This window comes from Gekko japonicus, unplaced genomic scaffold, assembly GCF_001447785.1.
Source record: "Gekko japonicus isolate JY-2015 unplaced genomic scaffold, Gekko_japonicus_V1.1 scaffold2322, whole genome shotgun sequence".
Taxonomy (NCBI): Eukaryota; Metazoa; Chordata; class Lepidosauria; order Squamata; family Gekkonidae; genus Gekko; species Gekko japonicus.
In genome coordinates this window covers 116,250-131,696 of record NW_015172076.1, presented here as the reverse complement: position 1 = coordinate 131,696, position 15,447 = coordinate 116,250, and the positions used below count along the sequence as shown (strand labels likewise).

Here is a 15,447-nt window from a genome sequence, read left to right as displayed (position 1 = left end):
CTCCTGTGGCTATCCCGTGGCTTCCCACCGAAGATGCGGATTAAAAAACTAGTACTTACAATGTACTAGTTTCCGGAAAACGCGGGACAAGGGTGGGCGTCTGATCGCGTCCCGTCCTAGTCCTGTCACAAACCGGCTAGGTTTTTTTTTTTGTCACGGGATGTGCACAATCATGCGCATGCACAAACTTCGGTTTAAAAAAAACCATCCCGTTTGCCACGGAAGCGGCGCCTAGTGATTGCTGGTGTGATCGCGCCACGCCACTTCTTTGCCACGCTGCAGGATAGTTGTGTGATCAGCACCCCCCCCCCCAACCACGGGACCTCGACGGGATGTGTGACCGGGGCCTTGATTCTACTACTTTTACATGCAGTAGTGTCTTAAGAACAGCTCCATTGGCTACACAGGCCTGAAACAGAATTGTAGACAGCTTCTTTTTTTAAAAAAATAGGAATGATAAATGCACTGAAGTGCTTTTAGTATTGAATCTGGATGTTACAGGATGCTACAACATAAAGAGAGCAGTTTATTCTCTCACTTTCTTGATACTTGTTATGTTATACCACACTATACTATACTATTATATCTTATCAAATCACAACCCACCCAGCTACCCTGGTATTATATATTTGTGAAAAAACCAGAAGGGAAGGAAGGTGCAGGTGTTAGTACCAACGATATAATGAGCATCTTTCATGGAATAGAGAGCCAGCAACAACTACTAGCCATAGGAATTAAAGGGAACCTGCACAGTCAAAGACAGCAAACCTCTGAATTCCGGTACTAGGAGGCAGTGTCAAGGGAAGACCTGGGCCTTTATGTTCTCTGTGTTAGCTGAACGGGGCAACTGGTTGGCCACCGTGTGAAACAGGATGCTGGACTAATGTGCCACTGGTCTGATCCAGCAGAGCTCTTCTTATGTTTTTATTTATCGTTAGGAATTGCTGGAAAATTATGGACTGTCTGGGTCTCAGGTGTGGGACTTGCTGTATAGACATTGGGAAATTATATACACACATATTATACCCACATACAGGCTTGGGTCCATAATAGCTTTTCTGTGGAGTACAGCTTGCCCGCACTTCCCTTCCAACAGCAGCAGCACACCCCCCCCAGTCCTGTTCTTGGGGTCCCCTGTCCCTTCAGAACAGGATTTGGGGGGGGGGCATTCCAGGATGCTGCAGATAGACATCCTTATGCTTGTGGGAATACTGCTCTGTATCGAAGCCATTATTTTCTGAAGCAGGACAAAGAATTCAGCATCCACATAACCTCAAAGTTCTTCTTTAAATAAAAGCACACCTCTAGTGTTCATAGTTGCAGGTATTATGTTTGGAAATATTTGGGAAATGTGTCATTTGAAAGTGTGGGGTCACATCTGGTAAAACCTTTGAAGAGAAAAAGGCACTCACAGTAGGACAGTCAGTAATGAGGGGACAGTCTTCAGATTCATTACATACTTCTTTGCTTTACCCCATGACTTGCAGAGTTATGCAAAAGTAAGCACTGTATGCATGTTTATCTTTAATTTGCATACTTTGTGCAGGTCGTAATTAAGTTTTTCTTGGCATATGAATTGGGTTACGGCAGTAGAAAACGTAAGTTGCTTTTAGCACAGGATGTACACAGCCCATGCAGTCAGACAAAAGTAGTTAACGCACATTTATTTCCAAATGAAAATGCACAGCACTGTGGACCTGTTTTCCTACTATGCCCTGCAAAGGCTGCGTTTATATCTACAGGTTGCACATCCCTGCTGATGCACTATCATTCCCAGACACTAAAGTCCACCATTTCCACCACAATTGTTGTTGTCTGACATCTGAAGCAGTGCTCCACTTCCATAAAATTAAAAAATAAAATGTGAGTGTATTTGCCTATTCCTTAGAAAAAGAAGAAGAGCTCTCCTCAGATTAAAAAAAAATATCAAGGATTGTAAAATAAAAATCTCAGGATTGTCAGAAATTTTGTTTAGCCTTTTTAAATAAAGCAGAACTATCTTACCTTTGTACCAGCTGTGATACGAAATATGCCAGCAATCCCTGAAATGTCGGGCATGATATTCTGAATATACCGGAAACCTAGGCATAATGAAGAAACCGAACATTTAACACACTTTGTCTCATAAAATGCAGTATAAATAAAATCATAAAAATATAATTTAAAAAATAATAATAAAAAAAGAAATATAAAAAAAATAAAAAAAATAAAATGCAGTATATAACACAAAAATCCAAATAGCAGTCAGTCAGGATACAAAAACAGAAAAACGCAGAAAATGTATTTTTATTTCCATTTTGTTCCGGACCCTCACACTGAACTACTGATGTAAGAAAATAAACTATATACCCACAGTCTGCTATAGCTTTTATCTATTGTACAGGCGGTTTGTTGACAAGTGCAAAGAGAACACATAATGGCATCTCTACCTCTGCAGCCGCCAGACATAGCAGCCCAGTCATTCCCGTTATTTCTCAGCATACTGACAAACACAAACCAAAAACCGACCAACATTAAGCTTATGTTAAGTCTACAATCCTGAACTCCATTCATTTTCAAATTTATATTCTGTTTTCCCACCCTCAAGCATCCTTCAAAGCCACATGCATAACGCAGTAAGACAAGTTATACTATGCTAAAAACTCTCAGAGGAGCAAAGACTAGTCATTTTTTTTTTGCTTACATTTATGCATTTGTTTTTTATTGGCATTTCATTTTTGTTGTTGTAGGCTGGTGGTATGCTTTGGATAAGTGTTGCTGTGAATTCTAATTGTGTGCCTTCTCGTTAGTTTTCTGTGGCATATGCTTTCAAAATGAGAGACCACTTCCTCGGATGATTAAATCAGCTCCGTTCCATGAAAGATTACTCCACCATAAATGTTTGTAGCATAAAAGTCATATAATTTTTACTACAACAGCAAACCTCTTTGGAATTAGTACTCAGTTGGCTTTGTATTGGGTTGGATCCAGAAGAAAATTTCCACTGGAGAAAGGGGACAGTGATTTTCACCAGTTTCCCCTTCCTGCACTAGACCTCTGTTTGAGGGTTCTCTGTACCACAGTAACATCACTGAGATAACTGTTTTGGGCTGCAGCAGGAAATCCCACTTTGGTAACAGAAACTGCTACTGTCAGCAGAGATTGTGCATGGAATCTAATCCATTATCTATACATTTAACACAGAAGTGCATATCCATTATTTCACCCTCATCTATATATCTTTCATTTCTGTATCTAGCATACTTTTCAGGCTTGCCACCAGCTGTGCTGACATGAGCTAGCCATTTATGTACTACCCATTCTTTACCCAACAAGAATCCTTCTGTACCAGTGGTGGAATGATGCCTGAGATCTAGCTTTTTGGCAGACTATTTTCAGGCTAACATTTTTGCTTCCATCTTTTGTTTGCATCCAGCCCTTCATCTGAGGAGTTCAAGAGTGGTACTGTAGTCCAACAAAAAATCGGCAGAGTAGTTTATTCTGAGATGCAGGGCCTAACTAGTCAATATGCAGGGAGTTTCATGTCAGATGCGCCCGTATTTTTAGAATGTTATGAGGCACACGAGGCCCAATTCAGGTTGGGACCATGGTGCTGGGGGAGGGGGTTAAGTCTTCTCCTTGCAACATTTTCTGGATCTCAATAGTGCCTGTTTGTCCCATTATGACATTATCAGTACATATGCAAGTTATCATAACTGGGCAAAGAGCGCCAACACCCTTCCCGTCATTTTTAGATCCTTGCCTTGTGCGGGATTCTGATCCAAAGAAGGTCCCTGTAAACCTGATAAGCAACACTGGAGTCTCCTCCCATGTTACTTTCAGCATATCATCTAATTAAGGCTACCCAACAAGTTGTTAATGTATCTGAATGTATATTTCCCACATGCAAGCCCAATTCCTTGGTCACTTCTTTGCCTCCTTAGGCAGTTGCAATAATAATATGAAACAACTCTATGTATGTTGCCCTGAACTCCCTGGAGGAAATATAAAATGTAATAGTTCTCCCCATGCTATCAACAAACATACATGAGAGTGTGCGCGCAATGGCACATTGACCATCGGAGGTCCCACGACGTAAGCTGTTTTGAATATATGGAACTGCTTCTATGAGGCTGTGTTAAAAGCAGCCACTTCTTAGCTGTGGAATAAATTGATCCTGATAAACGGCATTTGACCTAACACACTTTTTGTTAAGTGTTAAAAAAACCCAGCTTTTTAGCATCACATTGATGGTTCTACATACCATACATGGAAGTGACTTGCAGGAACCACAGATTTCAGCCACCACTTCTGCCCCATAGATGATAACTGCAAAAGCAAATGGATAAGTTATTAAGCATCAGTGCAACAGCCACCATCATAGACCAAGTGTTGGGAAAAGGTTCTTAATTATAAAAGAAAGTGTTTCAAAAGGTGTGCCATCTCTTTTGCATTATTTTTCTGATAGAGCTTGGATCTAATTAAATTACAGAGTGGAACATTTATATCCATTCATAGGATATGAAAAGGGATGCTAATTTTTTCCAGCTCTGATGTACAAGAGATTTTGGCCCTAAAACCCAATCCTGACATAATTCTGGCTGTTTTATTCAATAAAAACCTGTAGCAGCATAATATACAGAAATCAATAATACAGAAACAACTTACAAACTTAAAAGAAAAATTAATTGAAATGTACAACTTTCAGAGAAACTTTGACCTGGACCATATTCATTGGGAAATGCAAAAAACTTGCCATCTTTTCTCTCTCTTTTTTGTATTTTTCATATGTGCGTGCATGTGCACCTGGAAGTCATGGCGACCTCTGGTGACTGACTGTGTGTGCACCTGGAAGTCATGGCGACCTCTGGTGACTGTGTGTTACCTAAAACTCATGGTGACCTCTAGTGACTGACTGTGTGTGCACCTGGAAGTCATGGCAACCTCTGGTGACTGACCCCTACTGAGAGCCTGGAGGATATTCAGAGAGGTGGCTGAATAAAGCCTGCCCCCGCCTCCGGTATTTCAAGGAGGTCTCCCATCCAAGTACTTGCCAGAGTTGACCCTGCTTAGCTTCCGAGATCTGACGAGACTGGGCTTGCCTGGGCTATCCAGGTTAGGGCAACAACTTGCATTCTTTGATACAAAAAAATCAATGAGATGTGGCCTCTTTTGGTCACATGGACAGAGCAATCCTGTGCTGTCCCATACTCCTGTGGCTGGCTGCGGCACAACTGTGGCACCACTAGTCTTCTCCCTAAGGGGAAAATTATGCAGTGGCTGGCCAGGGGAATAAAAGGTGTGTTTACCGCCGTGGTAGTGTGCATGGCATTTGTGCTGTGGTGTTCTGTGCAGTGTTGTGGATAGGCATGGGCAGTGTGATTGACAGGCAAGGAAGGACCAATCATGGGTTATGTGTTGAAGGGGCCAAGCCAAGCATCTGTCACTGGCAGGGGGTGGAGAAGAGCCAGCCAGAGGAGCCATGCTCCTGTCAGCAGCCCTGGGCTTCTGTCAGTGGGGAGTGGGGTGCCACCTGTTCACCCAACAAGCACCCTAAGCTGTCATACCACTATTACAAAAGTAATAACTTTCACCATTTGGTCCTTATGTTAGCTCAAGTGTTCTTTGCATGTGCATCACCATATTTGCGGAAACTTTTAAGTGGTCTTTCTTTTTCAAGTGACAAACATTTTGTAAAACGTTTGGAAAAGATTGCTATGTTAGCCTCAGTATAGTAGTAACCTATTTACTAAATTAATTGGATCACCATGACCACTGAGATGGTAATTAAGCTAAATGCCTGCAGCAATTTTATTGAGCACTGCCCTGTTTTCTTTAAGTGAACTGTCTCTTGATCCACAGGTTTACAAGTTTCTTTCTAAAATTCTTTCTAAAGTCTGGGGCTTCCAATACTGTTCCCTTGCATTCAGGACAAGGTAGCATTTATTAATGGACTTCAAGCAAACATAGTTCTTGGCTTTGTTCAGATGTGATTAACACATTATGGCTAGTCATCATGAGAACAAGTCTCTAGGTTCATGTTTTCTTCCTCCCCACACATGTATACAATACTGAAGGTTCCCAAGACTGAAAAGCCAGTTGGTTGGAATATCTGAAACAAGTAAAATGCCAAACTGTGGTTTCTCTTGACCATGAAGGATCAACTTAAGGTACAATTTGGACCCAGTTTGTGGGAAAGAAAACAAACCATAGTTTGCTATTTCTTTCATTTTGGATTTCACAGCAAGCTGTGATTAGTTCTTAACCAGGAAGTCTGCAACAGCCCATTGCTATAGAGGGATAGGGGAGGAAAGGCAGCATGGTTAAGCCCGATATCATCAGATCTCGGAAGCTAAGCAAGGTCAGTACTTGGAAGGGAGACCTACAAGGAAGACTACAGAAGAAGGCAATGACAAACCACCTCTGCGTCTCACTTGCCTTGAAAACCCCTTGCTGGGATCACCATAAATTAGCTGCACTTTGATGGCACTTTACACACACATATAGAGGGATGACAGCACACAGACTCAAGGACCTGCTGTCGCAATGAACAAATTCATGATTTAAACTGAACACTAATCAATGATGCTAGTTTACCCTCTGTTCTTACTCTGTCCCTCTCCTCATACTAAAAAAACCTGAGAAGGCAAATAAAGGGAATACTTTCTTCCATTCTCTCTGACTGCGCTCAGATATCAGCACTACACTTCCCATATGCTTTAGTAAGGAACTTGTAATAATAAGGGAGGAGGCATTAATGTTTTCTGCACAGGTGTCTCTCACAGTAAAAAGATACAAGATCATAAATTACATTTCCCAGTCTGCTTAGGACTCCAGTTAGTTCTGCGAATGAGGTCAGAGAAGCCAAATCACTTCCATTATTAGAACAGTAGAGAGCAGCTTCTTGATAGCTCAGGTTCTTATCTGACACAAACCAGAATTCAGACCCATCAACAACCAGTGGAAGTCCATGAATTCCATCTTCCTCTACAAGGAAACAGAACCATATACAGGATTTTTGTCTTTTAACAAATACAGAGACAAACCATTTAAGCAAAAGAACATTTAATTAGTAGTACCTGATCACCTCTAACACTGAGGCAGAATTTATGCCATTGTCTTACAGTCATCTTAGTTTGTAAGCAAGAGAACGAACCAGAGTTTCATTTCACCTAATTTTGACTTCATAACCAACTGTGGGGATTGGGAACACACAGACTCAAATACTTTAGAGACTTGTTCTTGGAATTGCACAAATTAGGTTCCTTTTATGGGAGAACATAGATTTATATTGAAATAAATAAAATAAATACATTTTGGAAAAAAGACAATGGTAAAGCAGTATGTCAGATTTTCATATATGCTTCCCCAAGGACAGAACCGAAGGCATTCTTTGAAGCAGCGCTATATCCATTGGCAGGAAATTTCACAAATTACATGTTGAGTAAAGAAGTCTGAATCTAATGCCCATTAGCTTTTTTTTTTTACACGTTTTTTTACACGTTACATTAGTTTAACTGGGTTCTCCTCTATCCACTTTCTCTACTCATGAATACTTATATAAACCTTGGTTATGACTCCTCTCGGGCAGGCGGGATACAAGTCTAATAAAATAACTAAATAAATAAACTCACCCTCCCCTCCTGTCTTCCTAATGGCTATTTAATTAAAGTCTTCACACTAAACCATATTTGGTCTATCTGAACCACCAATTATGGTCTGAGTGCATCTCTTGAACCCAGGATTTCAAAACAGGAAATCTAAGTATCACTCCAAATTTCTGTAAGATTATTTAGCCGGCTTTGGTGACCAGTGATACGATCTTATGAGCCCTGTATTAACAGTTGTAGTGTATCTATGACAATTGTTTTTCTAGTATTATGTTTTTGCTCTTCCAAACTATCTGTTCCTCAAACTTTTTTGGTTTACTATTTGGCATGTCGTGGTTGCAGATTCATTCCCTTCCTTCTGGTTATATTTTCATGATTAATAAAGCAAAGAGCATGAGCAAATTGGCTTGCATCTTGCTAAGTTGACCAGAATCAGCAGTGCTGAAAGGTCAGATGGGACCTTCCTGGCCCACCACATAACCTGATCAACACTGGGCTGAAAGCTGCAGTACCTTCTCTTCCCATCACAAAGGCCGATGCTAAAGTGCAGCAAAGACAAGGCCAACAATTCTCTACACTTGCAAATGATCACAATGGTTTGTGGTCCCAATTCTGATCTAAGGCTACAGTTGGTAGATCATTATTAGATGCCTTATGCTTTTGGGCTGCATTTTACACCATGTAATTCACCTTAAGTCTCAGTGAGAAAGGCAGGCTATTAATAGAAGTAAATAAATACAACCCAATGTATGACTACCATCTAAGTCAATGTTATGTAGCAAAAACATATTAAGTTACCTGGTTTGTACCACTCTGGAGACTTTATCTTAGTACCTGTTTATAACAGAGGGAAGGATAAACATATTAGATAAGCTGCTGTTCTGACCATATCAAACCAAGTTCTCTTTCAAATGACAGAGAGAATTCGGGGGGTAGGGGAAGAGGAGCTTTCAAAAGAATAATTAAACACAGGGTTTGGATTGTTTCGTTCTTGTAACTAAAACCATCCAAGCAATATAATCGTATCACAGACAGCTTATAAATGTAATTACAACTACAACTTAAATAAGAACGTAATGGAAAAAGATATATTGGATGTCTGACAAACAATGTAAGCAAGATTAAAGAGGCAGTCTAATGATCTTACAAACATTTTCCTTTTCTTTTCTTGTTTCCTCTGCAACTTTATTTTAAAGGGAAGTAATATATATTTTTATATCCTTAGCCCCTGTTTCACAGAGTAGCAAGAAGTTCCAAGGGCAGCACTTACATGAGCTGGTTCCCTCTTTAGGAAAACACACTGGAGTCTTGTGACATTTTTGTATTTTTTTTAGATCTACAATGTGAGCAACTAACTACATGTTATGTTTTCCTCATATTCTCTCCAGGTCTGCCCTGGGTCCCTCTGCTCACATGTTCATGGCAAGCACCACACTTGGAATTCCATTTTCAGGCATGTAGGGGCCCCATTTAGATAAAGAATGTGGGGAGGAGGGATTAAGCCTCTACTCCCACTCTTTTCCCCATTTAGATAAAGAATGTGGGGAGGAGGGATTAAGCCTCTACTCCCACTGTTTTCCCAACCTGGGGGATACTATCTGCCATGCTTGGCCAAACGTAAATATTCTCAACAGAGCAAATATCTATTTCAGGTCAGGAAAATGGCATATGGAAAGGCATAAGCTCCTTTTTCCCTGCAGTCCCATGCTGAATCAGGTATACACAACTGGGAATGTTCTAGCATGGAATTCACACCACATATGTGATACTAAATGCACATAAAGCAATGTACATAAGATGTGTAAAATTCAAAGGCTGATTTAATCAGCAGTTGAAGCTGGCATAGTAAATGAGAAACAAAACATCACATAAGTAAGCACTAGTGGCCAATTTTACCTTTAGTAATCTGGCAGACCCATTCCAGTTTAGCATCACAATGGAAAGGCTTTAAATAGAAATGTTCTCTGTCCTCAAGAAGATAAGGAGGCCAGTATGGTCTCCGTCTTGCTCTAAGAGACTGCACAGATAAAAAAAAAATACAAAAATACGTAATTGTGCTCAACATCAGTTCCTGCATTCAGTCAAGAGTTAGTAAAAGTTATTTTCTTACTCCTTTTTCATTAAGGCAAACTTTTAATAGGTACGAAGTGCAGCTGCTTGCTGGGTTATATATTAGAGAAACAGAATGCACAGCTGGATCCAATGCATGTTTACTCAGAAGCAATCCCACTGAGTCCAAACAGTATGGAATTACCAACTAAAGAGCCAAATGATACTTTAATGGGTATCCCTACTGACCTGGATGGTCCAGGCGAGCCCAGTCTCATCAGATCCTGGATCCTAAGCAGGATGTGACTTGACAGGGGGGAAAAAATACAAAAAACAAACCCCTGAACTACTGCCAGCTACAATTAAGTTTTGGCATGTGACTGCTTTTGGAGTGGCCATCAAATGCAATTTATCATATGGAATATATTCATGAAATGCTATATTCATGAAATGCTTAAAAGTGCCACTGGACTCAAACTTTGTTATGTGATTCTATAGTCACTACTGCCAGCTAGGTGGCTTGTAGTGTTTCTACAAAGATCTCAGGAAGAATTCACTGGTAAATTTTTAATAAGCTAGCAATTTCTTATGTGACTGTCATATCATGTTGACACTGTTGATTGATTCACTTATTTTAAATTTAAACATAATCTCTTGAATTGTTTTTTTTAAACACAGCACAAAGTATTTCCATATATTGCAAATCTACTTCAGAGGCAGTTAGTAAAATTTTTTTTACTATGCACCTTGAAGGCAGCACAGTCTCTAACATCATAGTCATCTTCTTGAAACTCACGGGGCATAACGACAGTAGATACCTAATGAAGGAAACAGAGAGGCAGAAATCATTACTGAGTTGCAATTTATTCATATTAAGTGGCAGTTGTAACAGTAGTTGATGCAGTAGATAGCAGCCTCATGATGTAAGGTAAAGATCCGAAAAAAACACTGGATTCCATAATCCAGTATGTTGCATCTTTTGAAATTTTGCATTGATATATTCACAGAAGAAAATGTGATTGCAAGTGCAATAGTAATTAAGTATAGATTAATTTCTCTACCGAAATTATTAGGGCAGTACTAATAAATGGCAAAGTAGCCCTGACCTGTATGGCCCAGGCTATCCTGATCTTGCCAGATCTTGGAAGCTAAGCAGGGTTGGCCCTGGTTAATAGTTGGATGGGAGACCACCAAGGAAGTCCAGGGTTGCTACGCAGAGGCTGGCAATGGCAAACCACCTCTGTTCAGCTCTAGCCTTGATGAACAGAGAGGTTGCTATAAATCAACTATGACTTGACAGCACGTTCCACCACCACTAACAGATGGGGAAGTGCCACATTTGCTAGTTGCAGCCCTTGCTCATGTAAGAAATTGCTGGTCTGTGGAGATTAATTCTTTTTGTTGTTCAGTCGCACAGTCGAGTCTGGTTGATTTCTTTGAGGATTGACTGATTTGTTCTTCTTGCAGTCCAAGGGACTCTCAAGAGTCTTCTCCAGCACCATAGTTCAAAAGAATCTATTCTTCGGCGCTCGGCCTTCCTTATAGTCCAGCTCTCGCAGCCATACATGACTACTGGGAATACCATTGCTTTGACCATGCGGACTTTTGTTGGCAGGGTGATGTCTCTACTTTTTATCATGCTGTTTAGGTTCGCCATCGCTTTCCTCCCAAGGAGCAGGCGTCTTTTAATTTCATGGCTGCAGTCACAGTCTGCGGTGATCTGGGATCCCAGGAACGTGAAGTCTGTCACTACTTCCACGACTTCCCCTTCTATTTGCCAAGGAGTGATGGGGCCGGATGCCATGATCTTAGTTTTTTTGATGTTGAGCTTCAAGCCCACTTTTGCGCTCTCCTCTTTTACTCTGAGCAAGAGGCTCTTTAGATCCTCTTCACTTTCAGCCATTAGAGTGGTATCATCTGCATATCTGAGGTTGTTGATCTTTTCCCCAGCAATCTTAATTCCCGCTTGTGATTCATCCAGGCCAGCATTTCGCATGATGTACTCTGCATATATATTAAATAAGCAAGGTGACAGTATACATCCTTGTCGTACTCCTTTTCCTATGCTGAACCAATCAGTTGTTCCGTATCCGGTTCTAACTGTCGCTTCTTGGCCCTTATACAGGTTTCTCAAGAGACATGTGAGGTGGTCTGGTACTCCCATCTCTTTAAGGACCTGCCATAGTTTGTTGTGATCCACACAGTCAAAGGCTTTAGCATAGTCAATGAAGCAGAAGTAGATATTTTTCTGGTACTCTCTTGCTTTCTCCATAATCCAGCGAATGTTGGCAATATGATCTCTCGTTCCTCTACCTCTTCGAAACCCAGCTTGTACTTCTGGTAGTTCTCTATCCACGTACTGTTGAAGCCTAGCTTGTAGGATCTTGAGCATGACCTTGCTAGCGTGTGATATGAGTGCAATTGTGCGATAGTTTGAACATTCCTTGGCATTGCCCTTCTTTGGGATTGGAATGTATACTGATCTTTTCCAATCCTGTGGCCACTGTTGCGTTTTCCAAATTTGCTGGCAAATGGAGTGCAGAACTTTAACAGCATCCTCTTCTAAGACTTTGAATAGCTCAGCTGGGATACCATCACCTCCACTAGCTTTGTTGTTAGTAATGCTTTCTAAGGCCCATTTAACTTCACATTCCAGGATGTCTGGCTCGAGGTCAGTGATTATACCGTCGTGGTTGTCAAGGACATCGAGGTCTTTCTTGTATAGTTCTTCTGTGTATTCTTGCCATCTTTTCCTAATCTCTTCTGCTTCTGTTAGGTCCCTACCGTTTTTGTCCTTTATCATGGCCAGCTTTGCATGGAACGCTCCCTTGATTTCTCCAATTTTCTTGAAGAGATCTCTAGTCCTTCCCATTCTATTGTTTTCTTCTATTACTTTGCACTGTTCATTCAGGAAGGCCTCCTTATCTCTCCTTGCTGTTCTCTGGAAATCTGCGTTCAGTTGGGTAAATCTTTCCTTTTCGCCTTTGCCTTTCGCTTTCCTTCTTTCCTCTGCTATTTGTAAAGCCTCATCAGAAAGCCATTTTGCTTTCTTGCATTTCTTTTTCTTTGGTATGGTGGTGATTGCTGCCTCCTGTACGATGTCACGAACCTCTGTCCATAGTTCTTCAGGCACTCTATCTATCAAATCCAGACCCTTGAATCTATTCTTCACCTCTACTGTATATTCATCAGGGATGCGATCTAGGTCAAACCTGAATGGCCTCGTGGTTTTCCCGATTTTCTTCAGTTTAAGTCTGAATTTTGCAATGAGTAGCTCATGATCTGAGCCACAGTCAGCTCCAGGTCTTGTTTTTACTGACTGGATAGAGCTTCTCCATCTTTGACTGCAAATTATATAGTCAATCTGATTTCGGTGTTGCCCATCTGGTGATGTCCATGTGTAGAGTCGTCTCTTAGGTTGTTGGAAAAGGGTGTTCGCTATGACCAGTGTGTTCTCTTGACAAAACTCTGTTAACCTTTGCCCTGCTTCATTTTGCTTTCCAAGGCCAAACTTGTCTGTTATTCCGGTTACCTTTTGACTTCCTACTTTAGCATTCCAGTCCCCTATGACGATGAGGACATCATTTTTTGGTGTTAGTTCTAGGAGGTGTTGTAGGTCTTCATAGAACCGGTGCCTCTTCTGCATCAGTGGTTGGGGCATAGACTTGGATTACTGTGATGTTGAATAGTTTGGCTTGGAATCGGACTGAAATCATTCTGTCATTTTTGAGATTGTATCCCAGTACTGACTTTTGCACTCTCTTGTTGACTATAAAGATTAATTCTAGATAGGTGAAAATAAATGTTTTATTGTCCACTAGTAACTGGATACCAGACAAATAAAATGGCAACCCTTTCAAAGATTTAAAAACTCAACTGACAAAATATGTTTAGATGTTCATTCTTTAAAATGATTACCTCCCTGTATTTTGCTTATGCTCTCTGTATGCAAAATACATTGTTAAGAAGTTGTCCAATTTTCCCAACAAGGATATGGTGTGGGTTTTTTTGGTTTATTCTGGTAATCAGTTTAACTTACAGGCTTATTGTCACTCCACTGCCATGCTCCCAGATAGTCTGGATTCCTCTTATTTAGCCCAACCCAGACCCATCGGTCATCACTGAAAAGAACACAACATTTCAGTTACATAAAAGTTTCATCCTTTTATCTGTATCATCATGTAAGTCTGGTACATATATTCAAGGTGTACACATGGTAAAGGAAGTGGGATTTCACTGGCCACAGAGATTGCATTATTATCATTTCAAAACATGGAAAGCTAATATAGGGCAAGATCCACAACATTACTTTTAGGCATGGACAAAGGCTTGGGCATACTAAGGGTTTTTTTCTTTGAATGCTATTGTGACTTATCTCAAACTGATTTTGAAAGTCCTCTCAGGTTCAAAAGTGGGTCAACCTGTAGCATTCAGCATCCAGACATCACAATAAACCCTTCTGTGTTTAAGCCCTGATTAGCCCATAAACCTCAGTTTGTCTGCTTCTGTCTCCTGCCCACCTCTCAGCATGGAGAAAATTTCCTGTATCCTATTGCCTCTCCCCGTACATTCCCCCAAGAGCACTGCGATCGGGGAATCTCCATCGCCTGGAGGTTCCAGGCCCCCGGGAAGTGAAGTTGACCCAAACCAGGGCTAGGGCGTTCTCGGTGGCAGCTCCCACCTGGTGGAATGAGCTCCCAGAGGAGATCTGGGCCCTGCGGGACCTAGTGCAGTTCCGCAGGGCCTGCAAGACGGAGCTCTTCCGCCAGGCCTTTGAGGGGGAGCCGCCGCCGCCACTATCCCACCAATGATAGATGTCGCCCAATAGAGCTGGGGAAACATTCTTCCTGCTGCTCCCGCTGTGAAGAACTTGGCCGCCAGTGTGGGACGTCGCCCATCTTGAATTTTATGTAAATTATCAAAGCACCAAATTTTATGTCAAGATATAGTGTTTTTATTATGCTGTTGTTTGTATGCATATTTTAACTTCGGCATGGCTGTTTGTTAGCCGCCCCAAGCTGTATATTGGATGGGGCGGGATATAAATCCCAAAAATAAACAAATAAAAAATAAATACAGTCAGGCAGCCACAAGGATTTGTTGTTGTTGTTGTTGTTATTTCCTGCCTGCCGTAAAAAGCACTAGGGGTGTACATTTGGATCTGCCTGAGCCAAAAAATATAACTGAAAAATACCAGGCGGGTATTTTTCAGGTGTACTTTGGCATCCCAAATGTATCCAAGTTTTCTCAGGAAAACCGGGGGGGGGGGATCCTGAATATATTCGGGAATTACTGGTAGATCCAAAAACAGCAAGAGGCAAGAGCAAATTGCTCCTGCCTCTCAGCTGTTTGTCAGTCTTCTGCAGTCCCTTTAAACTTTGAAGAGGCTGCAGAAGTCAGCCTCCGCTGGCACAGCTTGGGGCTGGCTGGCTTCTCCTGCAGCCCATTTAAACCGAGCTGCAAGTGAAGTCAGCCCAGGATCAGCCTCAGCTGGGGGGGTAGTAACAGGATTCTGAGTGGATCTGCTTAGGACTGCTCTCTCAGTGTTCTAAAACACTTTTTTTATCAGTCTTTCATCTACCCCAATAAAACTGTGATGTTTTTGTCAACAATGGAGGCAGATTTCAGACAGAATCAGGTTCAGAATTCTAGCAATTCAAAGCTATTACCTGATGACAGTTCTCAGGATATCATGGAACTCCCTTATTTCCTCCTTCTGGCTAAAACTAGGAAGGTGTCCGCCAAGAGCCTCGCAAAACCTTTCTGCTTCTTCCCAGGTTCTGGTTCTCAGCCCTCTTTCCTTATGGAA

The 15,447-nt window shown here is 41.3% G+C and overlaps 1 protein-coding gene across 1 annotated transcript in view; it reads right to left on the bottom strand.

Annotated features, from left to right (window-relative positions):
- LY75 (lymphocyte antigen 75) overlaps positions 1–15,447 on the bottom strand; it is a 97,324-nt gene that overhangs the window by 39,505 nt on the left and 42,372 nt on the right. The window contains 8 exon segments of the mRNA XM_015420879.1: positions 2,005–2,081; positions 4,244–4,308; positions 6,791–6,966; positions 8,388–8,423; positions 9,486–9,606; positions 10,385–10,456; positions 13,678–13,759; positions 15,308–15,438. Coding sequence (XP_015276365.1) covers positions 2,005–2,081; positions 4,244–4,308; positions 6,791–6,966; positions 8,388–8,423; positions 9,486–9,606; positions 10,385–10,456; positions 13,678–13,759; positions 15,308–15,438 — 760 coding nt within the window.